The sequence below is a fragment of the Arvicola amphibius genome, chromosome 10, assembly GCF_903992535.2.
Source record: "Arvicola amphibius chromosome 10, mArvAmp1.2, whole genome shotgun sequence".
Lineage (NCBI taxonomy): Eukaryota > Metazoa > Chordata > Mammalia > Rodentia > Cricetidae > Arvicola > Arvicola amphibius.
The window spans coordinates 68,097,921-68,123,896 of NC_052056.1; the positions used below are offsets into that span (position 1 = coordinate 68,097,921).

At 41.4% G+C, this 25,976-nt stretch overlaps 1 protein-coding gene across 1 annotated transcript in view; it reads right to left on the reverse strand.

The window, feature by feature from the left end:
- Nucleotides 1-1,984: 1,984 nt before the first annotated feature.
- Tprg1 (tumor protein p63 regulated 1) overlaps nucleotides 1,985-25,976 on the reverse strand; it is a 117,233-nt gene continuing 93,241 nt past the window's right edge. Inside the window, exons 4-5 of the mRNA XM_038346874.1 lie at nucleotides 11,094-11,247; nucleotides 1,985-2,179 (exon numbers count right to left, since the gene is read on the reverse strand). Coding sequence (XP_038202802.1) covers nucleotides 1,985-2,179; nucleotides 11,094-11,247 — 349 coding nt within the window. The remainder of the gene's footprint in view (nucleotides 2,180-11,093; nucleotides 11,248-25,976) is intronic.

Genomic DNA, 25,976 nt, shown 5'->3' on the forward strand with positions numbered 1-25,976 from the left:
TCTGACTGAGCTTTAAAAGCAGGAGAGACATGCACAGGGCAGTCCATCATCAGGAAAATCCTTAAATGGTAACTCAAGAGAATAAGCTGGGCATTTCAGAGGCTTCTGCCAGTAAATGCCACTACCTGGAGGCATAAGGGAATTTTCAGGCCACAATATTAAAATAATTTGCCAATAATGCCTGCCTCAGAAGCACTGCCAAAGCAATTGAATGACTTTTCATTCCACTACTGTTGACAGGACAGCTAAGGATTTCAACATTTCCTCTCCCCAGTCTCAATAGAAGTTCCTTGCCTTAGGGACTTGAACAATATTTGCCACCATGGGGGGAAGAGGGAGGTGTGACAAAGAAGAATGAAGGAAGGAACAAAATAGTCATGGAAGTAAACAAAATGAAATAAGTGCTCTTCAGGTTCTGGTTTGGAATGTGCGTACCAGACGGATAATTGCCTACTCCTGAGTCTTTGAATCTGAGGAGGAAAGCTTTCTAAAAGAAAGGAAACAGTGTAAAAGTAAACCTCAGAGGAGCCAAAGAATAAAATAGCTGGACCTTTCAACCTTAGCATCGAGGTAAGTGTCTCCCCTTGGGGTCTCAGGAGAGGCGAAAGTCTTCTCATGATGTTTATAGTGATTGGCATTCAGAGCTTCTAAGCTAAGTTAAATGCAAGATTTAATTTAATTTTTTTAAAGAAAGAAACCAAAAGAAATGAAATACTGTCGTGATCTGTTCAAAGTCAGAGCTAAGTCAAGAGGACACCAGAAGAAATAGAAGGAAAAAGAGATGGGGATTAAGTTAATGAAGACAGTGATTTGAAATCATGCCCCCCAAATCCTCTGAGATAGAGAACCTAGTAGAGGAGAAAACCAGCCCCAACCTCACTGTAACCCTGGGGCTCTTGCTTCTTCTGTGTCCTATGCTGACATTCCACAAAAGATGCCATTGGAAGAGGAGATGCTGTTAAAAAGAATACCTGAAAATAATGCTGCAAAGTAGAATGAGCTATTGGTCAGGATTGACGGACTGTACAGTGCTATGATCAAATGGTGCTTTAGGAACTGACAGGAGGTGAAAGCCTCATTGAAAAAGCCTTGGAGTGGAGCTCTTAATTAAGAGACCATGTTAACAGTTGAAGACCTGATTCAACACCATCAGTGAAAAACAGAATTGAGAAGGAGGCTGTGGGTGGTTTTTGACGGTTGATTCGTCTTTTTCTCGTCAATGTTAAGAATCAAATTCGAGGCTTTCTACAATTTGGGAAAGCCCTATGCTAATGAGTTATACCTATAGTCTTAGGAGAAGGTATTTTAAGTTTGGATACAATGTTATGCCACATATCCATGTGTTATTATAATGGAATGCATTTGACTTAGAATCCAAGCCAATTGAAATTGGTAGGTTTGAGGAGTGGATTATACAAAAGAATCACAGAGTATTCTGGATTTGGAAAGTGATTAAAGTAAGGCAGCACCAGAAAGGCTGATGTAGGGATAAGTGGAAGATATAAGGCGTATTCTGAGCCTTGAGATAAATATGAGAACTAGGACTATGGATGAGAACGTCCTCATAAATGGCAGCTACAATAGGGGAACCAGTGAGAGCCTTGTGAGAATGAAACAGGGTTCAGGGACTGACAACTAAACCATTGAAAGTGCCTTTGGATGCAAGAAAGAGAAAGACAAAAGTTTAAACTTTAGTAAATTTAAAATTAAGCTGCATCATGGATTCTGTCCAGAGATTTTAAATTACATAACATTTTAAAATTATATAGCATTTCATGAGCTCAGAAGTGTCTAGTTGGGTTTTACAGAAATTTGACTTCTTTCCTATGAGGCTTCAAATGTCTACCAGTCTAATCAAGCATTTAATAATAATAATAAATCAGCCCTTTAAATATTATTTGAAAGTAACTATTGGAATCCAAACAACATAGTGAATTTAAACACATAGGTTATCAACAGGTAATGTACTTCGTTACAAAGAGTCTCAAAAGCCGATACTCCCCCGAGCAAGGGAATAGCCAAGTTTGTTTCGGTTCCCAATAAATGACATGAGCCCCGCGTAGGTCTCAATCAGAATGGGTTGGGTTAACACCATCAGTTCCTCCTCTCTTCCAGATCCAGCAGAATTCTTGTGAGCCTTATCAATAGCTGGGATGAGCTTGGATGTGAATCCAGACAACTGAAGAACAAAGAAGAAGCATAAATTTAGTGCCTCCAGCATGCTCTGAACATCCCCACTCAGTCAGCCTCAGTGGAGAAGACTAACCTGCTGGGAGCGGCAGCTCTTCCTTCTTAAACATGAATGAGCCCTCAGAAATGTTGGGATTACTTTCGTTTACCTTTTAGTATAGTATTCAGCCAATAAAGAATGCATGTAGTAAAATTATCTGTCTTATTTGTTTTCTATTAGTCATAACTTGTGGAACATTAAGAAATCAACTTAATCAATATTTGCCCATCATCTGTTATGAATTAGACACTTGTTGGACACTGCTGGATGCTGAAGGCCAAATATGAACATCTGCTGCCCTCAAAGACAGTTGCCTATGATGCAGTCTACAAAGCACATCTGCTGTGGGAAAGCAAAGATCATTATAACAGACAGAAAGAGGGACAGAAACACCTATGAAGAACAATGTCAAAAGCAGACCCTAAGGTCTTCTTTTGCAGAATTTCCATGGGTAGAAATGAGGTTCAGCAGGTCAGAAAAAGCCTAGAGATGGGCACTATGTCTTCCAGCTCAGCCTCCTTCCTGCCACATGGAAATCCCCAGGAAACATCCATGCTTCTCATTACTACAAAGGCACAGACAGAGAAAATACTGAATCCCATAATTCCAAACCATGTTCCTTAAGCACAATACTTGAGTGACAGTGTGGACCTTTTGTTTCCGGTTTTCTTAATTTTTATTGGACAACGTACATGAATGTTGCATCTATATCACTCCAGTGCCCCAAAGCCTCCAAACTCCTCTCTTGCTTCCTCTTTCTTCCCTGATTCATGACCTCCTCTTTAATTATTATTGTTACACACACGTGCACATGTATGTACATAGATATGCATTCTTTTAATCAAGTCCATTTAACAGTGCGTGTATGTATGGTATACGTGTACAAGGCTGACTGTTTGGCCTAGACAACCTTATGTGGGAGCTTGTCCCTGGAGGAAACTGATGCTCTGTCCCTCAGCAGCCATTGGCCACTTGTCTGCTCCTTCAAGCAGAGCAAAGACCTTATGAATTTCCCCCTATCCATGCCAACATGCCAACTGATATCATGCAGGTCTTGTTAAGGAAACCATATTGTTGAAAATTTCCCACCATGTCTAAAAGACACCAGCTATAACCAGGCATCTTGGTCTGCTGGTTTTTCTAGACTTTGAACTCCTGTTCTCAAAGTTGCCTGACCCCCTAGGTGTGGGGGTTGTGTTGCAGATGTGCGAACTGGGGTTGGGCATTCCAGGGACCCTTAGTCTCTCTGTGTTGCCCAGGTGTGAATCTCTGGAAAGTCTCCATCTGTTCCATAAAGAAGCTTCTTTGATGATGAGAACTACACTAACCCGTATAACTTATACCACAGCTACAAATCAAAACCATTAAACTGCTACCTAACTGGTTCAGGCCATTATTCAACCCAAAACTTTTTGCAGTTTCCATTTTCAAAGCCAAGTTCAAGACTTCCACTTCCATAATGCTTCCCTGTTGTAGCCTGTAGCCTATTAAAAATGGTCTTTTCTTCTGTAACTGGAGAGCTGTCACAACAGTTAGGAGTACTTGCTGCCCTTGCAGAGTACCTGGGTTGAGTTCCCAGCACCCACAGGGTGGCTCACAACCATCTGTAACTCCAGTTGCAGAGAATCTGACACTTTCTTCTGGCCTCCAAAAGCACGATGGTATGCAGACATAATATTCATGCACATAAAATAAAAATAAATAGTTTAAAATCATCATCTTTTCTTCTCTTTCATTTCACTAATATCTCACTCCAGCATATTAACAAGTTTTCTAAGCAGAGGGGCAAGTGTGACTTTTACATGATTAGCCATCACCAGGCTATTACTATTTGGGAATCAAATATAGGTTTACGACGGGGGAGAATACCTTTTGCAGTCTGAGAGCACAGCATACTGTGTTCATCTGTCCCTCAGGCACCTGTAGAATTTTGGCTACACAAAAATCTCTACTCATTCAAATGTCCACCCTCATCCTAACCCCTCTCAACACACACACACACACACACACACACACTTTAAATTCGACATATTCTTAGCCATTATCTAAGAACATTATATATAGCTTTGCAGTTTGTAGCTTTGGGTCATGTTACCTTCGCTCAAAATGTCTTATTTTGCCTTGACTCTCGAACTTTGGGCATCAAATAAATATCCTTTGGCAATTCAAAGCCCCTCCTTCTAAGATGTAGGGTGCTACGTGTCTGCAATTGCAATACTCGGGAGACACAGGACAGGAGGATGAAAAGTTCGGTTCCAGCCTGGGCTATGTACCAAGACCCTAGCTCACTAAAATGTCTCACTGAATTATGGAACACACAGCTTCATGATACATGCAGCATTAAGTACTAGGATTAAATACATGTTGTCAACAAGGTACTCACCGGCTGTGTGCCCTTGGATAAATTATTAAGTCCTCCTGAGTTTCATATTCTCTATCCCTAAAAATGAGTATACTGATAATATCAAATTTATAGGTAAAACAAATGAGAGCGACAGACAAATGGTGACACGCTCAAACAAAGCGGTAGGAGCCAGGGTGAGCAATGAGGTAAGGCTGGTATTCAGAATCAACGCAAAAAATAATTTAATAAGTTTGTTTCTTACAAACAAAAACATTAGCTCCATTGTCATCATCATCACCATCATCATCAAGAAATCACCGCCTCCTAAAAGGCAAAAGACAATCTCAGCATTTCCCTTTGCCAAGGCCATCTGCATTAACACGATGCCATCTCAGAGGTCAGTGTTTGTCCCACAGGATTACTGAACACTGCTTCAGCTCTCATTGTAACCGTCATTTCTTGAGACTCCCCTGTGGTCTCAGAATCTAAGGGCTGGAAGGACAATATTGACACTCTTTCCTGCTCAACACATCACGTTTCATTGGATACTCTTCATTCCCAGCCATGTCTGGAACACTCTCAAAGGGGGTCGGTGTGCTTACAGAGACAAGCTGCTCCTTAAAGGAGTGGCAGACAAAAGGCCATGTCCCCAAGCTGGCTCTTGAGCATTTCAAGCACCTGAATTCAGTCTGTGTGACAGGAGCGCTGTGTCATCTGATATGAATGCCACCAGCCGCATACTTTTGTCTAAAAGCTTTTATACACCCACCTCTGTCTCCCGCTTTTATTTCTGTCTCAAAAAACATAGGGTCAAGTTTTAACAACTCCAGTTACACAGGGGCCATGTGTTGGTTGTGGGGGAGCACGGTAGTGTTCATGGCAGTATTCTTGACTTCACAGCGATTATTTACCAGCTGAGTGCCTGGGCCCCTGGTTGCTTCAGGTGTTGTCTGCCAGCAACTCCCGCCTAGAATCTCAGTTTTCTTTATTACAACCATCACTTGCTTCCTGTTTATACTGGGCAGAGAGACCAGGTTTCATGCCTGCAGGCCCACATTCCTTAGCTTGGCAGGTTTTCCTAGCCTTGGGGCCACAGGTTTCAACCTTTCTCTGTAGAGAGGAAGGCACCCTGAGATGAGGAACAATTCCTCGTCCAATACTGAAGATATGAAACCACTTGGCAAGTTACAATGCTGGCCAAAATGTGTGTCACCAGTACACATTTTCTTGGCAATTATCGATTGCTTTGTAGACCCTGTAACTGTGGGTAATTTAACGTGTACAGAAACACAAAAAGATGATGAGACAGAAGTTTCTTTTCTACACAAGAAGTTTCCACTCATTCTGTCTTTCAATCTCATCGTATCCACTCCAGCTCTCCCTTCTGAAAACTACACACACACATACACACACACACAGAGAGAGACAGAGAGAGAGAGACAGACAGAGAGAGAGAGAGAGAGAGAGAGAGAGAGAGAGAGAGAGAGAGAGAGAGAGAGAGAGAGAGAGAGAGAGAGAGAGAGAATCACATGCATACAACAAAAACGTCCTTTAGGCTTATACCTAGTTCCATGAATATTAGTAACTACTAAGGTGTGGGTGTATATTTATCATTGTATAGTCTTAGCTTGTTTACTTAATCCTTGTGTTTAAGAGTCTTGACTTTTAAAATGAAGATATTTACTCCTATCTTAGATGTTTTGTTAGAAAATTCACATGACAATATCACTCATGCTATAAGCAATAAAGATAAAGTAAAAAGTATATAATATGTAAAATTATGTTTATGTGCTATGCAAGTACCTTAAATGCAATATAACCTAGCATCCTACACTTCCACAGTTGTGCGTTATGAGCTGTACATGGCATGCATACAGATTTGAAAAGATTTCAAGGTGGACAGGTAAGGCAGACTTCTGGGGAGAAGCTGTTTGAGCCCCGTGTTTGCACAACGTGGACATGACCTACACTTCCAATGGGTAAAGGGAGGTATCACATTTTTACATCACATGATGGAAACAGGAAAGTTGAGTTACATATAGCCAAACTGTTCAAATGAGTTATAAGCTAATGAATCAAGCTATCAATGATAGGTAATATTTACAGATAGTATAAACTTGAATTTGAACGCCTGTGAATATTAACACGTCTCCCTCCAATACCTTGCTATACTACCTTAGTAACTCAGCCTTGATACAATGATGAAGGCATAATTAAGGACATCCATGAGAGCCCAGAAAACAGAATTACAACTGTTCATTTGGGGAAAACTCACAATAAGAAAGCTGCCACTGTCCTCAGCCATTAAATAGTCTATGTTACTTTGCTATTTACCTTAGACGGGACATTTAGTGTGTATTTCTTGCTTGATGCTGCTCATGTTGGTTGTAGTTCTTTTGTGTGTGTGTTTTTGCCTTTTTTCCTGGATAATACTTGATATTTGTTCTTATTGTATTTTGTTTTGTATTATATTTAGAACCCTCTTATTTAGACAAAATGGGAGGTGTTGTGGGAATTCATTCAGCTAATAGCCTTTTGGATACCACCACCATTAGGACATGGGCTGAGGTACTTCATGTGGATTGATGAGCACAGACGAAAAGCGAGCTCGCTCTCTTGGCTGGTGGTCAAGTTTCTGCATGCAGTTCCCCAGCACCAACAGAGCAGAGGACCGCAGCGGTGTTCGTATTGTGAATATTTCCCAAATAAACAGTTGTGATCCTTCCTTCCAGGCTCTCATGGACTTCCTTAATTACACCTAACCAATGTCACCTGATCTGAATTGTCTATCTCCAACTTTCTCTATGGCAATTTATAAAGTTCTAACAGCCCAACTATTCAATGGATGATTCAAGCTCAATATCTCATAAACTAATCTAACCCCTCACATTCTTGGTTATTGCCATTCAAGTTCATGTAATCACCATCCAACCACCCAGTAACCTCAGCCAACTTCTCTGTCATTTTCTGTATCTTATCGGTCATGTGTTGTAGTAACTTTCTGCTGAGTAACTCAAAATTTCCTTACTCCCTTCTACTATCACTCCAACTTAACTGGGCTCTTATAGCTGTTATCTAAGCCATTATATATTCCTATTGGGGTACCAGATAAAAACTCTTTCTCTTCATGGACATTACCCTTACCAACCCTTCCATGTTTTGTCACTGGAAGCAAACTTCCGTTTTAGTCCATTGGTTTTCATTTTAAATCTTTGAACATTTCCTTGCTGCTTCTGTTAAACCCTACCTTGCAAGTGACTCAAATATTATCTCATTTGTGTTTGCATTCTTAGCGACAATTACACCTGTATTCTGTGGATGCCAGAAAATGTTCAGCAAACGAAGAGATTCTAAAAGAAATACACCAGAAAGAATGACTTGAGTCTTTTTTTAAATAATAATAGATTGACTCATTAGCTTGTAAGTAATTTGAACAGCGTGTCTATGTGTACCTCAACCTTTCAGTACCTCTCCCCTGAGACACAACATTTGCAACATTGAGTTGAATTTCTTCTTGACTTTAAGTTATGCATGTCTCCAAGTTTCCTCTATTTTATTAATAAGAGAAATGGAAAAGATCTCAACTCTTTAAAAAAATCTCATTGCATGAAAATATTCACATAAGATTCAGCAAAGGATCCCTCTTCAAATCTCCACTTCTGTGTTAGCATAGCAAGGTCTTAGTCAGACTCAGTCCCGGAAAAAGCATTAATGACATATAATATTATAACATGTAAACCAACAACAAAAAGGAGCTAAGACTTGGAGACTTAGATCAAAGACTAACTCACATCTCAGATGGAGACCATTTGCATTTGTAGAGAGCTTCATTTGTGATGATCTTTGAATAAGAATTGACTTTGGCAAATGAAAGTTCCAGGCTGGTGCCAGAAAGGGAAAGGAAGGAGGAGGAGGAGGAGAAGGAAGAGGACAAGGAAATGAAGAAGACAGACCTTATACTAATCATTCAATAAGAAATGATCATGCAATGGTTTCTCTTGCCATGATCTAAATTCATCCCTCCAGACTATGTTCCATGCAATGTCCCCTTTGATCATTGTTCATTCTCATCTATTGAAGCAACTTCCCACTCTGCTCTGTAAGAAATTCTGCCAACCTTCTATACAGTCACACAAGGAAACAAAAGGGGAAAAAGCCTTAAAATCAACACATTTAACAGAGTCATAGGGTAATACGATTGACTAGAAATGATCAATATTTATAATATTTGCATGAGCATGCATATACTTCATACACACACACACACACACACACACACACACACACACCAGGAACTCTAGTGCTAAGCACACTGATCTTGTCTCCCAACTATATTCATGAATACTTAGGCAATGATTCTAACTGCTTCCAGTATTTCACCTTTCATGCTCTTTGAAAAAAAAATATTTGATTGCATCTGTATGTAGGAGACCAAAACAAAGTACTATCAAACCATCACATTTCTCTGTAGGCAACAGAACATAGTCCTTAATCATTCATTGTGAACTTCTTCCAGCAAAGGCCATTCAGAAATAAGTACCTACTGCATCCGGTACAAGGAACAAGAGAAGGCTTGTCCCAGGGAGTGACACGTCTAATAGCTAAGTAGTTAAGTATTTGTATTGGCTAATAATGAAGTTCAACTATTAATACAAAAATACATATCATTTTAATGATTAAAAACAGTTTTCCTTTAAAGAAAGGAAATTCCCATGAGAAAATATCATTATTACACATTTTAGTCTGGATTTGCAGGTATCTTAATAAATGTCTTCCATTGCAACTAGTAATAACAATGAAAACTGGGAGTTTGGGGAGGGTACAGACTGAAGAGGCAGAGGCTATGATGCAGGCGTGTGTGTGTTACTAACAAGGACTTTTGAACATAAGGGGAGCTGGTACCACCTCTGAAGTTGGGCACTTTACCTTGGCACACATTCACCCTCCGCCTTTCAACCCCCTCCACGAGTCTGCTCTCACAGCCCAGCTTGGTGGGAGTGTTCTGGTGTTGGTCTTGGTTTTCACTTTGTTTTGTTTTGTTTTGCTGGCTTTAGGTGGTAAAGCATCAGCCTAGGAGCTGCTGTTGATGGCTTGGTTGGGGGATTGTGAAACGGGTATCACATGAAGTGGAGCAACATGATCTCTGAACTAATTCAGTGCCTGCAATAGCCGGAGCCAGAGTCAGCCATGAAACCCTGAGCCTCTGGGGACACCTGCATGAATCTCAGCAGGATCTCCAACTTTTCCTGGGAGTAGACTGTATCAAAGCCAATTTATCTGTTTATTATGGGGGAATTAAAACCCCCATCTAGTTTCTAATCATAGACACATTGCCTCAAGGGCACTTGCCAATTTACAGTTGTTTATTTACACCACACAAATTTACTTCCACAAATAGGTACATGTATATTAATGCAAGAATTTTAATATGCCATCAATGGGACTCCAGACACTAACTGTCAAGTTTTTAACTGATGCTAGGTGAGGTATTCGCATTTTAAAGTAAAAGACAAACATTTAAAGTTAAGGTAAACATTAAAACAGGACAGAAAAGACAATGAATTCTCAGTCTATGTGCACACACTCATGTGTGTATTTGGTTTTGTGAAAATAGTTTGATTTTTCACCAAATCTTCCACTCCGACTGGTTTACTTTCTAATTATGAGGAGTGTCTCTGAGCCTTAGCATTTCATCTATGATAAATAGATTAACCCTATTTAAGTTATAGAAAGCCACACTGGCTGTTTGAACTATAGCATTTGAAGTGTTGCACTTGAATGCTTTCTTGATTGGTGGCTGCTTTTAAGCCAATGATGGTTCAATATTTTAAGATTTATTCGCTACTAAAGATTGCTTCCATTCATGAGGAGCTGCCCCTCTCTAGGCTAACCAGAAGTGATGAGTGACTCGCACAAGAAACTATCTCTGTCACCAAAGAGTTAAATGTCTGCTTGAGAGGATGAGAAATTGAGGCATAAAAAGAACCACCGTGGCTTTGTGATGGATGGAACATCAAGACATGCTATCCATGTCTAAATAGCAGTCTAGTGAGGTTAGAGGAAAGGGCAGAATCCACCTCACTCTCTAGAGATGAGACCACCAACACCATCCCATGGAAAGAAATGACTTCAGAAAGTCTGACCACAGGGACAGTATGACGAAATATACTTCACACTATTCCATATTTCTTTCCAGAATAAGGCAACTGAGATGAATCTATATAGAGAACATCACATGCACCCTTTTGCAATAAATAGAACTAGCCGACGTAAGTACTCTAATTTACTATAATATCCCATTAAAAGATGACAGCAAGAGGGAGGGGACACATTATGGTTACATAAACATAATACATGACATCTATGAAATAGCTATAGTCTTCATACAAGTGTCTAAAGAGGCATTAAATTTTTAGCGACATACTTTCAGGTTGAGTCTTAACTGTTTTTAAGACAGAACTTGTTCTAGAAGCACATAGCTTCACCGAAAGAGGTAATATGTGACAAAGTACCATCTACCTTGCAAATCTCAAGGAACTTTTCATTAGTGTATTTCATAGGGTGCTCAGTGAAGGTAGCATAAGGAACCTCAGTGGACCACGGATTCCAGCGTGACAACAGAGACTGTCCCTCGGTGCTCCCCCAGCAAATCCGAAGGCCTTCTCCTGGTCTCCTAAAGGAAGCAGATTTTTATTAGACTGGACATTTCTCTTAAATATGTTGCAGAATATTTGATCATACTATATGAAAAGCACCTTCTGATTCATTTAATAAAGAGCCAAATGGCCAATAGGTAGGAGGAGAGAATAGGCAGGAATTCCAGAGAAAGAGAAGAACTTGGGATAAATCTAGACACTAGCAAGATGTGGGATAAGTTTAATGAACAGAGTGTGAGAGAGGTAAAAGACATGTGGCAGAACATAGATTAACAGACACAGGTTAATTTAAATTACAAGATCTACTTGGGAATAAGCCTAAGCTAAAGGTCAAGTTTTCATAATTAATAAGAAGTCCCCGTGTCATTATTTGGAGGTTGGTGGCTAACAAGAAAGTTAGGCTACATAAATAAATCAGCAAGAAAAATGTGGCAAAGGACTGTAACTCTCCCCTTAGCCCGTCTATTTCCACTGACGTGACTGTCTTGCCTCAAATCAAACTGTTAAGAAATGAAGGATGTAGAAGGATGGGCTTGCTCTCAAACAGAGTAGCTGCAAGAGGTGTTTTGAGAATCCACATGGAAATATGACCCTGGTACTCAGGCCAACAGCCAGAGCTGCAAATACAGGTGCTGGCCTCACACTGACATTCTGATGACGGCAGGTTAGAAGGATGGGAGGTAGTCTCAGTGAGAGAGGAAAGGACACGATGAGAAGTCAGCATTAAAACAGAGCAGCAAACAGAAGAACTGCCTGAGAGAGAGCATCAGATCTGCCAAATGGCAGGACGTCTAGAATCTTTGCGAAGGATGAGGACCATTCAAAGCTCTCAGCTCCCTAAGTCAGTGACTCCTCCTTTGTATCTCCCGGCCCTCTATTCCCTGCACAAAGCTTACCTGATGAAGGTGCAGCAAGAGACACACCAATGTGCATAGAGAGTCTGCCGGCCCCTACCCCTAACCCCACTACTGACTCCTGATGTCCAGAAGGAAGTCATTGTCTAACAGAACCCAGGCCTGGTCATCTGTTGCATACAAATACAAAGCAAGGGAAAGTCAAACAGGAATAGGAGGCAGGAAGCCATGGCAGAAGAGCAATGCTACGTGACTAGAATCGGCATGTATTTGGCATCTTCTTTTCAATGTGTCCAACTGAATTTTGGGTTTGTGGTTTCATGGGGCTCTGAATGCACAAAGGTGCCTGAAGGGTTAGCCAAACCCAGGTGCTCTGTATTCAACAAACTTTAGAACCAAGTGGGTTGCAATTCTAAGCAGCGGCTCCATGAAGCATCCATTCAGTTCATTTCTTCTAGAAATTCAATCCCGGGATTTTGAGAATGAAAAACCAGAGCTTAATGGTGGTGCCTCCACAAAGCTGTCACTTCCTGTATTAAAGAAGGATTCCTTTGGGAATAGCATGTGGTTTCTGAATGTTTATTCGTTCAGAAATGAGTGTAAACAGTCTCGCACATGCTCACACAGCTCCGCCTCTCAATGGTTGATGCCAAGCTGAGTCTTACAAAAGGAAAGAAAGAAAGGAACACTACCTGCCCAGTTCTCAGGTATTTGGTGATTGTGTTTGAAAGGGGAAACTCAACGTGTGTGTGTGTTGTTTGTTTTTATTTAATTTTTTGATGAAGAAGACGAGGAGGAGGAGGAGGAGGAGGAGGAGAGGAGGAGGAGGAAAAGGAGGAGGGGGGGAGGGAAGGGAGGGAGGGGGAGGAGGGAGGGGAGGAGGGATGGGACGGGGAGGGAGGGAGGGGGGGAGGGAGGGAGGTGAGGGAGGGAGGAGGGAGGAGTGAGGGAGGAGAGGACGGGAGGGAGGGAGGAAAGAAGGAAAAAAATAAAATTTCTATGCAAACTCTGAAGTTCCTTTTGCCAAACCCCACCTTCTCAGATTCTGTATTGATTCTGTCATATCTTTGTATTTTTGTTTTGTTTTCTGTTTCTGTCCTGACACTATAAATCGCAAACTTATGAATACAAGGCTTGCTCATTTGTGGAGCCTTCTGGCTTGAGCCAATTAACACAAACTTGCACAATGGAATTATGTACTACTTCATATGTCCAATTTTTGCACCAAGTAACAATTTGTTTCTCCCAAAGGGGATGAAAAATCGTCAAGAAAGCCTCCCTAATAAGTAGACTTGTTTTTTTTTTTCTTTAAGGACTTGAATGAAAGTCAAGCATAAAATTCAAGAAGGATATTATTGTTAAATATCTGATCACTTTGACCATGACAATGGCCTTTTTCCAGAACAGTAAGAGCTGTTAAGAAATTGGAGAGAAAATATAAAACTAAGCATTCACTCCACAGGTGGCATCTGAGGTGAGGCTCGTCAGGCCTGTAGCATGGGACTTGGATAAACCTTGTGGTTCGCTCCTCATCTGCTAAATGTTTTTGGGAGAACTGTGATAACTGAACACACCTTATGGCCAGCAATAGTTGATGCTGCAGTCAGCTGTGCTCACAGAGAGAATCATGCAAGTGTGAGTCAATAAAACAGAGAGCAAAGGACAATGGATGAGTGTTCAATAGTCATATGTCAGTCAGCATGACTGTGGACAGTCACATTTCCCTTTCTGAGTGTCGTACGAATTAGAATCTGGTTTATTCATCCGACTGAACCTTCAGAATATGCTTGTACATTCAGTAAAAATTGTATGACCTCCACGTCCATTCTTCAGTCACTGGGGGTTTAGTCATTGTAACATTTAGTTATGTCAGTACTGGGAGTGATATAAAAACTTTGATCACGTGGCACATAACAGGTAGCTCAGAAACAACTATAACTATAGCTCCACATGATCTGATGCCCTCTTCCAGCACCCTCTCCCCCCGAACACATACACATACACGCCTGCACAAAGATATACCCATATATAAATAAAATAAATCTTTCTTTAAAAGAATAGATAAAAAACATTGTATATGCTACATATGAAATTATTCAATTAACACATATTCAAAGCTTGATTTTTTTTAAATGTTTAATCTAGACAATAGTATGTTTGGAGCTAACTTGATAGACTTAGGAAACAAAGAATGGACTTAATCAGGCCAACAAATCAAGAATTGCTAGTGAATTAAAGCAAACATGAGGGAACAACCTTCAGCACACAGGAAGTCTCGGGAGGTTCTGTGCTTGTCAAAGTCATCAGCCCCTTTCCTCCACCTGACTCTGCCCAGGAATACTTCCTTTGTGCTCTGTTTGCATTTCAAGTCATAGTTCAGTGTCTGATTCCAGGAACTTAAGGTCTCCGGACAGACCTCCCTTTGGCAAGCTTAAACCAGCTTTAAAGCCTGTTTTCTTTAGATGAAGTAAATTCAGCCCCTTAGCTGTTTAACAGGTTAAGAGAACCTCTGCAATTGGCTCAGAAGTTGTCACCTAACCTATGCCTCTGTTCTGTCCTTAGTGCCACTGTTTAATTAGAACAGTTTCTGTTTGTGCAATTGTAGGTAAAGAGGAGACCCAGACCCCATGTTCCAGAGAAAATCAGATGATCTTTGAGCCAGGTTGGTCACTGATTTATCTTTCCAGACTGGCACATATACACAGAAACCTGGCAGCAATGGAAGATTCTCACCATGACTTCTTCAATTGCTCCTTTCTACCCTCTGAATCTGGCCTACATTTTCATAGTTCTAGACGTAAGAAAGGTGATGTCTTTATCTGGCCTGCATTTTCATTGTCCTGGAGGTAAGAAAGTTGTTGTGGTCTTTGCTCCTGGCCAACTTCAAAGTCTCACAGACACAGGCCAAAATAGAGCAATCTCTCCAGGAGAGAACTTGGTGAAATGTTCATGATGATCCTAAACTTCTTAAGTTAGAAGGAACTTTACACGACGGTTTCCACATTTATTCTCTCTCTCTCTCTCTCTCTCTCTCTCTCTCTCTCTCTCTCTCTCTCTCTCTCTCTCTCACACACACACACACACACACACACACACTCACGTACATACACACATATACTCAGTCACATACAAACATACACACACACACACACACACACACACGCACACACTCTAAGAGCTAGAATTTTCAAAGGCCTCAGTTCCTTTCAGAGCCATGTTAATTATCTGTTCTACTCAGTGATTCAGAAGTCTAAAATACAGTTCTTGGCCTGGAAGAAAGCCTAGGCAATCACAGCTTTCAGTCACCACAGCCAACCAGGTTTGCCTTCTACAGTAACAAAGCAAGAAGCACGTTTATCACGAAGGAATTACTCATACAAGAGCCAGAGAACTATGAGCATGGAGAAAGAAGTATGTTTTAAGCACAAACAGTGACTCCGGGATGAATGGAGAGAAGCGTCTCTCCAGTCAGGCTTGAGTCTTTTCAGGAAGGCCTCCTGTCCTAGGAAATGTGCCCTGCCACTGCCGTCTCTGGCTTAACACTGGTCCACTCCACAGATTTTTCTTCCTTGGGGGCGAAGCCGTGCATCATTTTGCCTAGGTCAGCACAGCCAACTTCCCTGACTCCTGCTCTTCTACCTTGGCCTCCCAAGATTCCCCGCTAAGGCGTTAGCCAAAGACTGCTCCCCAGAAGGAGAACTAGCAGCTTCCATTATTACCTCGTCAGCTGCCCCTCCTTTCCCCTCATCTCAGATCTCAAAGCCATGCCACAGAATTAAAAACATAGCTTGAGGCGCTGAATGGAGATTTATGAGGAAGCACAGATACTAACTCTTACTCTAAACGCAGGGCGTGTGCTTGTAAGTAACTGGTGAGCAAACACAGGGAGGCCCGGGCGGGGGAGGGGGGGGCAGTTCAGAACAGCACAGCCTATTTTCTTCCTGTCTCCTTTTTCCTAACTTCCAGCTTTCATTGTTGAAAGGCGGATCTTCTAGCCCCATGAAATGTTAGTCCCTTGCTTATTTAATCTGGACAAAAGCAGGGGGCCAAGTTGGCATCGTGGTGGGTATTCAGAATCTCCCTGGCTCATTGAATGACCTCAGATGAAATATTTTCCATGACAAGAACCCAAAAGACGCTGGCACGGAGTCAGACAATGAGATTTGCAGAATGTGTTTACATTCTCTCGGTGTCCCTAGGCTGTTCCAAGCCCATGGGCAGGTGCTGTCTTTATCTCCTCTCTTTGCTCACCTGGCTCTCTCCCAGAAGTCTCCAGGGCCTTGGGCTCATGAGATTAACCGTTTACTGGCAGGAATAACCACGAAATCCTGTAGGTGATGTTACCGGAGGAAAGGTAATTGGTGACATGGGAAGGACGGCAGTGTCATAAGCAGCCTCAGACAGGCTATGGTGGCATGGTAAGAGCCTACAGGAACTCCTGCAGCCCGACTGGCAGCTATTTTATTTGATGTCTTGAACCCTTAGCTTCTTTCCAAGTGTCCATCTATGAAACCAGGCAGATGATGTTAGACGGCCTCTTAGGGGCTTTTTTGTTGTTGTTTTTCCCTTCAGAAACAGGACCTGTGCTGAAAGTCCAAATTTAGTAATACACTCACTAAACAGGAGCTAAACAAACAAACAAAACAAAACAGGCTGCTTAATGACTAGAAAAGGCCCTCATGCGGTTGCTCGGGATTGTCCAAAGATGGTTTAAGAAGCGGTAAAGACCTCAAGGTATGAACTCAAAAGCGGAACTCAAAGCAAGTGAGAGTGAAGAGGGTGACCAAGGCGGCTGCAAAACTCCCAGGCTGATGGTCCTTCCAGAGTTTGTCCATCTGCCTGGAAGAGCTCTCTCTGACCAGTCAGGCCCATGGGGAAGAAGGGTAAGACTTACGCCAAGGGTTTACCCAAGTGTCTAGGATTCCCAGTGTTAAAGTGTGCACAGGAGTGAGGCTGCCGAATCACTCCATCAGTGGAAAGCTACATTTTCGGGTAATAAGCTCTCTTGACTGGCAATCAGGAAAACTGGGTTGAGTCCCACAGTAACTCTCTTGGTGCCTTGAACCTGGGTACATTTCTGAGTCACTATGTCTCTTCTTACAAAATCATGGTAGCTCTAGATTAGATCCTCTGCTGAGGAATCGCACTGTACAACACTCCTGATCCACCTGGGCGAAGGGGTCAGCGCTTGTCCATTTTGTTTAAATGACAGAGAAGTACAGCTTTTGTTTTTTCCTTCAGAGTTTGCGTGGTTAGATTATTTAGGGGAAAATTGTTCTAAAAATCATCCACTTATTTTCACTGATAATCCTAAAAATAATTCATTCTTCAATCATTTGATCAAAGTTGCCCCAATCCCCATGCTTTAGCCAAGAAGGGATTTTAGGTCCATCATTTTTGTCCTATCATCCTGGATTTTTTTGTTTATTGTTTTTTGTTTGTTTTGTTTTTTGAGACAGAGTTTCTCTGTAGCTTTGGAGTCTGTCCTGGCACTAGCTTTTGTAGACCAGGCTGGCCTCGAACTTGCAGAGATCCACCCGCCTCTCTGCCTCCTGCTGAGATTAAACGGGTGTACAACCACCGCCCGTCTTCACCCCGGATTCTTTAATGCTACAGAAACAAAGAGCGGATCTGGAAGGCTCCCCTGGTCCTCTGAGGATGCTGAAGCCCTCAGAGGACCAGCATGTGCTCTAGCACTTTCCTCTCTGAAAGAGGCTGTCAATCACTGAGTGAGAAGATTTGTCCCGTGACTAACAGATGCTAGACTGCTAAGTTCACTGGTTGTGTGTCAGCCCATCTCTCCATTTACCATCGCCCTGACATTTCTTGCTGTTATCGACGTGTTACTGACTGGAATAACATTCTACTGACAGCAGAAAAATTCTAGTTTAAAAATTTTTTAACTCCTAACAGGGCACCTACTTACTAATACTATTGGAGCCACAGGCAAATGATTAAATAAAAATATCCCTCTTTGCAGGCCATTTTCTCTAACGGATACATAGTTCAAGGGGAAAAGTTGAGTTTTTTTCTGGTGCCTTTTAAGTAGAGAGCTAAGGCAGTGGCACCAGTGCAAAAAGACAAAACTTGTAATTCTTTTGGACCTGGGCACTTAAATGGCCCTGGTTGTTCTTGTCGTGCCCGCATTTAACATGATGGCTGGGATTGGAAGTAAATGGTAAAGTGCTTCATGTCAAAAGCATGAATACCTGAGTTTGGATTCCCCACAGCCCACCAAAAAGCTGAGTGTGGCCACATGAATCTGGAATCCTACAGCCACAGAGACAGGAGGACTCATGGAGCTTGTTGGTCATCTGATCTCCCCAAGTCAATGAGTTCTAGGTTCACTGAAGACTTGATCTCAAAAATAAAGGTAAAAAGTCATAGAGGAAGACAGTTGACATCAATCTCTGGCTTTCACATGCTTGAGTACACACATGCACATCCCTGAACATGTTTACATGCATACACCACAGACACAGAGAGGCAAACAGATATACATGCATGTGTATACACACACATGTCCATACACACAAATGACACAAATATACACATAAACACACACGTCTGTCTACTGATGGGACTGGCATGAAATTTTGTCTGGAGTCATTCTCTGGCAAATACTAACATTGTCATTTGCTGGATAATAAGCTGATATCCTGTAATGCCCTGAAGTGTTTTAGAATGCTACTCCCATATATTTAACTATTACTTCAATTAGAAATATTTACAGTCACCTCTGCTAACCTCTCTTCTCAAGAACAAGGGAGCAATGGGAATTCAGAGAAAGGAGCAAACTTCTACAACATGATGCTGAGAGAAGGTTTACTACTCTCAGCCTCATAGCAAATCCTAGCAAGGATTCTGAAAGCTGTGTGGTTTCCAAGAGACTTACAGTAGGGTTTATAAAACAGACAACCTCTTCTCTGGTAGTCGGTGAACATGAAGACTTAGAAAACGTGAGAAAGCAAATGTGAAAATATCAATATAACATGAAGTTAATTGAAGAGAAAGGAACCCACGGAATCTATATAAGAAAAAAAATGCATCACAAGCTATGGTTTGTGACTTTATGTGACAATATTTATTTCTAGTTGGGATATCTTAAACAAACAGTTGATGGAGACAGGCCAGAACTCTAGAAATTTGTAGAAGTTGTGATGGAAAGTTTTGGGGACTTGAGCAAGCCTGTGAACCGTCTAACATAGCCTAATTCTATCATGGAAGTCTCAGTGGGGAGTGGCTTAATTAACTGAGGAAACTTGTCTCTCTCTCTCTGGCTGCCAAACTCAAAACTGGAGAATGAAGAGGTATTGTATTCACAGAGGTGAGGGGGAAACACTGCCAAGCCAGATGTCCTCCTTGGTTCTTAGCCATTAGTAGAGCTGAGCTTTGTTTTCCGTCAGCTTCCTATTCCACATCATCAAGAAGAGTAAAGATGAAGGTACAGAGAAGAGTATCAAGGTTTCGGTGGTAGCAGTGGTGACTGAGAAGGCAAGAAACAAAAGACTAACCATTAAATGACATACAACAAGCTAAGTAGCCGACTTTCTGTCTTTTAAATAAAGAGAGTGAGAACTTTAAGACATACTGTATGAGCTGAAATGGAATGTTTTGAGCTACATTTTCTGAAGACTAGGCATTCAATATTTTCTAGTTAGACTGTGCTGTGAAGAACACCAAACACTTTTTACATGCATGACCCCACTGTTCTCTGTGCAACTGCCATTACTTCAAGACAGATCATATGAAAACCTGAATACACAGAGCTACTAGAATTAATGCACAGATACTTCTGAGGCTGAAGTGGCATTCACTTTATTTTTTAGTCCACAGATTTGAGCTGAGTATGCACATTGCCAATGCTAGCTAATAAGAAGACACTTACAGGAGAGGTTACCCATTCCCAGCTATGTTCATAGCCAGGTCTGGAGCTGGCCTATATCTATAGCAGTGGAAAAGCAAGGCCACATGCAAGCATCCATAGCCAGTGTGGTTAATTCTAGTTCTTCTACTTGTAAACCAAAAAGCAAGCTTGCCTAGCCATGGGAACTTTTTGTCAGTCCATGCACCAAACATTTAACATGAGGGACAAGCATAGAAAATGTTTTTTTTAAAAAAAAAAAAAATACTAGGAAGTTAGCACTCTTGCTACAACTAGGGCATTGTTTTTCTTCATTTAAAAGGTCTTACTGTAAAGGGTTTACACTGCTTTAGTGTGGATATAATAACCTACATGCTTAAGAAATAAATGTCAGAGTATATAGCAAAGACTAACTGCCAGGCAAGAGGTCAGAGGTCTACTTTCAACATTTCTACATCTCATTGGAAACTCACAAAGTAGGCTTCCAGTCTCTACACAGAATGAAACTGAGGCCAAAAGTCTTCCAACAGCAAGGGCCGGAACCGATATCTGAACTACATTCCCCAGCTCCTAACCATCCCCTGGTCTCCCACTACCAAACAAGACCGTGAAGAATACAAAGTGTTCATCCCCCACAAGCAGATGAAATCGGTATGTTGAGAGTGCCCAATCTTATTAGTTGCTACTCTTCCCCTGAATGCACCCTAACTTCTACCTTTTATAAAACATACTACCTTTTAAAACACACATTTATTTATTGATTTGGTTTTTGTTTGTTTAGTGCACATTGGGCTTTGCCTGTGTATATGTCTGTATGTCCCCTCCTGTTTACTGCCCCCCATTCACCCAAAGTTTACCTAGGAGATCTCATCTAATTCCCCTTCCCAGAGCAATCCATGTGTCCCTCTTAGGGTCTTCCTTGGTTTCTAGCTTCTCTGGAGCTGTTAACTGTAGTCTGGTTATCCTTTGCTTTACATCTAATATCTACTTAGGAGTGAGTCCATACTGTATTGATCTGAGTCTGAATTTTTTTCTAGTTCCATCCATTTGCCTGCAAATTTCATGAAGTTATTGATTTTTTTATGGCTGAGTAGTACTCCATTGTATAAATGTACCACATTTTCTTCATCCATTCTTCACTTGAGGGGCATCTAGGTTGTTCCCAGGTTCTGGCTGTTATGAACAATGCTGCTATGAACAGTGTTTAGCAAGTGTCCTTGTGATAGGATTGAGTATCCCTTTGATTATATGCCCAAGTTGAGTATGAATACTTTGCCTACATGTGAATAGCTATATTGTGTCTATGCCTGGTGCCCAAGAAGGTCAGAAGAGGACTTCAGATCCTCTGGAAATGGAATTCTGGATGATTGTTAGCTACCATGTGAGTCCTGAGAAACAAATTCAACTTTTCTGCAAGAATAGTACTTAAGCATTGAGTCATGTCTCCACCTTATTATCTGTAACTTCTAACAGATAGAGTGCAAAGTCTACACTGGACATTTTCCCTTTGGTTATGGTCAACAAGAGTCACTCAAGTTGTCTTGCAAGAATGATGTGGTCGATAGCCTATTCCCTCCCAGTCAAAGTGGTTGATTCTACCAAACGCAGAAAGACATCCGTGTTTCTCATGAGGTACTTTGACATCATGAAAGCAAAGCTGTAGTTCAGAGAATACAGATTATAGTCCTATATCAAACATTTCTACAATATCTATTTCTGTATTAGAGAAGCCACTACAAACTCACAGTCCATTTTCACATCTATCTGTTTAGCTGACCCACCCACAGCCCTGTATGTAGAGTGCTGGCTCCCTCTGATTTTAAGCTCCCGTTGAGCTGTACTAAAATGTCAACAAGATGAGAACTCCATGCACTCCTGCGAGGCTTTTTGCTCTAAGCATTCCAATTCAGAAACTGATGGGGTAGAGAGGAAGAAGAGAGTGAGTTTGAAAATACTAAGCTATACACAAAAAAATTAAGAAATTCTAGACATTTCCTGAGCTGGGAATGAGTCACCTACATTCCATAGTATACGTGTGTCTTGGGGGAAGTGAGCTAAAGTTTCCTGGAGTTTTTGATTTATCATTGTGCCACAACAGTATTACCCTATGCATTTGAATTTGAGGTTTCATAATTTCTTTTGACCACTGAGTTTTGCATTTCTCCCAAGGTAAAAGCAACAGAGTGGAGGCAGAACTGGATCTTCTTGAATATTTTTTTTCAACATGAGTGTCTGTTCCTCTCTTGCCAGGTTTTTGCCTTCATGGATTAGACAGAATCATCAGCTTAGGCTTCAATGGACCCTTACTCAGTCACTCTCCAAAAGAACAACTCTTAGTCACCCCTTGGGCCTAAGTATACATCTGATGACAGCATAATATCCTCTTAGATGGAAAGGATTATCAAAGAGCTCCCACAGGCCTGGACAGTAGATGCAGGACCGTTGAGACACAGGAGTTTGGATTCTCAGGCAGATGGAGCATAGTCTAGAGCAGTGGTTCTCAGCCTTCCCTAATGCTGTGATCCTCTAATACAGTTCCTCATGTTGTGAACCATAACATTATTTCATTGCTACTTGAAACTGTAATTTGGTTGTTAGGAACTGTAATGTAATTATCTGATATGCACGATATCGGATATGCAACCCTCAAAAGCATCGTGACCTACAGGTTGAGAAGCACTGGTCTAGAATAATGCTTGACTAACTTTGATATGTATTGAAATCATCCAAGACCTACTGAAGTGTTCATTCTGGTTCAGTTGATCTGTTCTGGAGCCCAAAGTTCCCAGTTTTGTACATCTAAGTTCCCAGGCTTTCTGTTGCCACTGGACCTAACTAGCTGGATGAAGATGGCCAATCCCTGTGTAACCAAGAGCTCTTTGGGCAGATGCGCACAGTAAGAGCAAAGCAGTGCTGTGTGAAATGTGGGTCCAGGGGATGGGTCTTCATTGAGCAGTGAAAGTCACCAAGGGTTTTATCTGATGACAAGTCAAGAATCTGTGCAGAAGAAGTCTCTAGCAATGATCTGTGATTAGAATCAGTCTGCCGTCTCAATAACCATCCCACCAGAGAGGAATTATTGAACTTAATCTCTCCTCAAGTTCATTTTTTGTTAAAAAAAAACCCAAGCTGCTTCTGTATTTAATAATCACTAAATGTTAAAGTGAGGTAATTATTTTATTAGACTAGATTCTCTCTCCATTCAGGGGTGGTGTGTGTGTGTGTGTGTGTGTGTGTGTGTGTGTGTGCATGTAACCTACTTATTTTAGAAAATACCAGTCACAACAAACACTTCATTATTATTATTTCAACTCCTCCTCACTCAAGAAGGAAAATTCCCTGGCCAGCCAGGCTCCTCTTGTCTGTATGTGTTTTAGTTCTCCAATGCCCTTATTAAGATAGAGGATCAAGAAAGGAAAACAATACTCTGACAGTGAGCCCATCCCTGGGGACCATGCCATGGCAGCCTCCCCCTCCTTTCTGTAGGCAGAACACCTACCCCCGAAGCCAACAACAGCCGTCATTGTGCTGGTGACTTAACCACACTGGGGCTCACCTGGAGTTCACCCTCAAATAACAGTCTCCAACTTCTGTTTTCCCTACTCCCGGATGGGATTTCCAGCAAAGGTACGTATGGCAGCAACAGGGGAGGGGGGATTTCTGCGTCGCTGTCACACCTGCTGCTGCTAAGTACATTGCGAAAAGTTGATTTTTCTAATTGACTTTGGGAGGCATTAGGCACGGAAAATGTACCTCATAGTTTAATTCCACATTTGGCAGCTGATCTTTCATAAGGAAGCTTTTGATCAGAAACTGTAAGGCAGAACAAACAACCCGTCCTGATGACTTATTTAGGCTAAGCGCTCAAGGCGAAAGCCAAAGTACAGAATGTGTGCTCTCTTGGGAGGACAGGCCCTCAGCTCCCATCACGAAGCGTACCAGCCTTTCAGACACCTTCCTGAAATGAGAAATGGGATCTTAACTGGGTTCCCAAGTATATACCTTGGTCAAAGCTTAAGGAACAGCTTACGTGGTCAAAGACCAACTAATGCTATCATTGGAAAGGAAAACAAACCAGCCATCTTTTCACATCACCATTAAGAAGTGGCAGAACAATTCAATATCTGGCAAATTAATCTATTTGCATTGTAAGTGTCATCCAAGTGTGGGGAAGAGCCAAGAAGGCGGCGCTTGAACCTGGCTCTTAATTAATCCTGCAGCATGCCTAAGGCAGACGTGTACCCTTGAGAGGGCTTGATCATTTACATTTCAAGTTCCCAGAACATACTTTGGTTACAAATGAAGCCTTCTCCCAGCACGTCTCACATATTTTTACAGAAAGTGGAGACGAATAATGAGTTTAGGAGCGCAAGGCAGCTTCTTCATAAAAATGTGTTGGTCAAAGATACCAAGAATTATTTCTTTGAAGAGCACCCAAGAGTTTATGTCAAGTAACTGCTGGATGCAATAGTAAACAAAACATGTTCTTATTTACAGCCACAAAGACAAAGGCATGTAAAAGATAAGAGAGGAAAGGACAACCAACATTATTATTGGCTAATATACGTGATAATTTAATTTGTCACCAACATTCTTATTATTCAACAAAGAATACTGAATGGAACTATGTTCAAAATACTAGTCTAGGCAGCATTCAGCTGGGTGACTAAGGAAATTCTTCCATGTCCAGGCTGCTCAGCATCTGTTAGGAAAGACCATTCTAAGAAAGGCAGAAGGAGAAAAGCCATGCGAGGAGAACCAACACTGCAGAGAATGAGATTATACCACAGACTTGATGAACAGTCAATCCTGGAGGAATTCGCAATTGGTTTGAATGTTATCGGATAAGAAGGGGACATTGAAAGGATATGAGGATGCTACCACAAAGAGCAATATATATGAGGCCTAGTACTGAAGTTTCCTAAATAGGGAGAAAATGAGCTTTTTCTTTAAACTTGAAGTATTTAATAAGCAGCACCTTCCAGCCCCACCCAGCCCCAAACAAGTGGAGTAGTACAGAAAGCAACGTGGTAGAGAAAAGCAAGCATTCACGTTCTGCATGGATGCATGATATTTACACACAGCAAAAGGCCCATGGTGAGTAACAGCCTGGAATGATAAGAGACCTAGTGGCTACTTATTAACCGGGTGCTTTATAACCACTGTCTACATACCCCATAGCAAATTATGAATCAAACATTACTTTATATATTTAACAAAGAAATGAAAGTTCACAGAATCTACTTTCAATTGCCGACGTATTTATGGTCTTTGGTCTGCTGGACCTCAGAGCTTGTATTTCCCTCTCACGACACTCATTCCATTTGTCATCTGTCTAGAGGGAGAAGGAGTTGGGTTCTTGTAGTAGGGTGTGGTATTTGCATATGTACTTCCAAGACAAATCTCCTGCAAGAGTCTTGTAAAATGAGAATGGTTCAGGGATGTCAATTTATCATTGCAGATCAATCCTTCAACCATTTTCTTCCACACGAGGAACAAAGTAAGCCCTATGGATGATTATGGTTATTTCATGTGTCGTGTGGAGATGTTATGCCACCAGTATGGTTATTACACAATTTAGAATCGCTTTCAGGAGAGCTTTCTTCTCCTTCCTAGCCCCGTGGGTTTATCACCGCAGATACAGTACCAGATGCATAATGGTCTTCGCTGTCACTGTCAGAATGTAAACTTCACCCTCGAATTCATGCAAGTACTCCATGGCCATCCATGTGATGAGAAAGGAAAACCGACAGAGAGAGCCTCCAATTTCATGCATCCCATATTGTTCTACTTCACATCCCATACAGTATCATCAGAAGAAATTGTAAAGCTCTGTACAAAAGCTATTGAATATTTTAGCGTGCCTTAAACTTACAGAATACAAAAGGTTGGAGTTGGAAAACTGAGGGTGTAGAAGGTCAGTCTAAGCAGGCTGTCTTGTTCTATAGTATTATTGTACAAACAGGGGGCAAGGGCAGGGTTTCACCAAGTGCCTTAGTTAGAGTTTCTCTTGCTGTGGAGAAATACC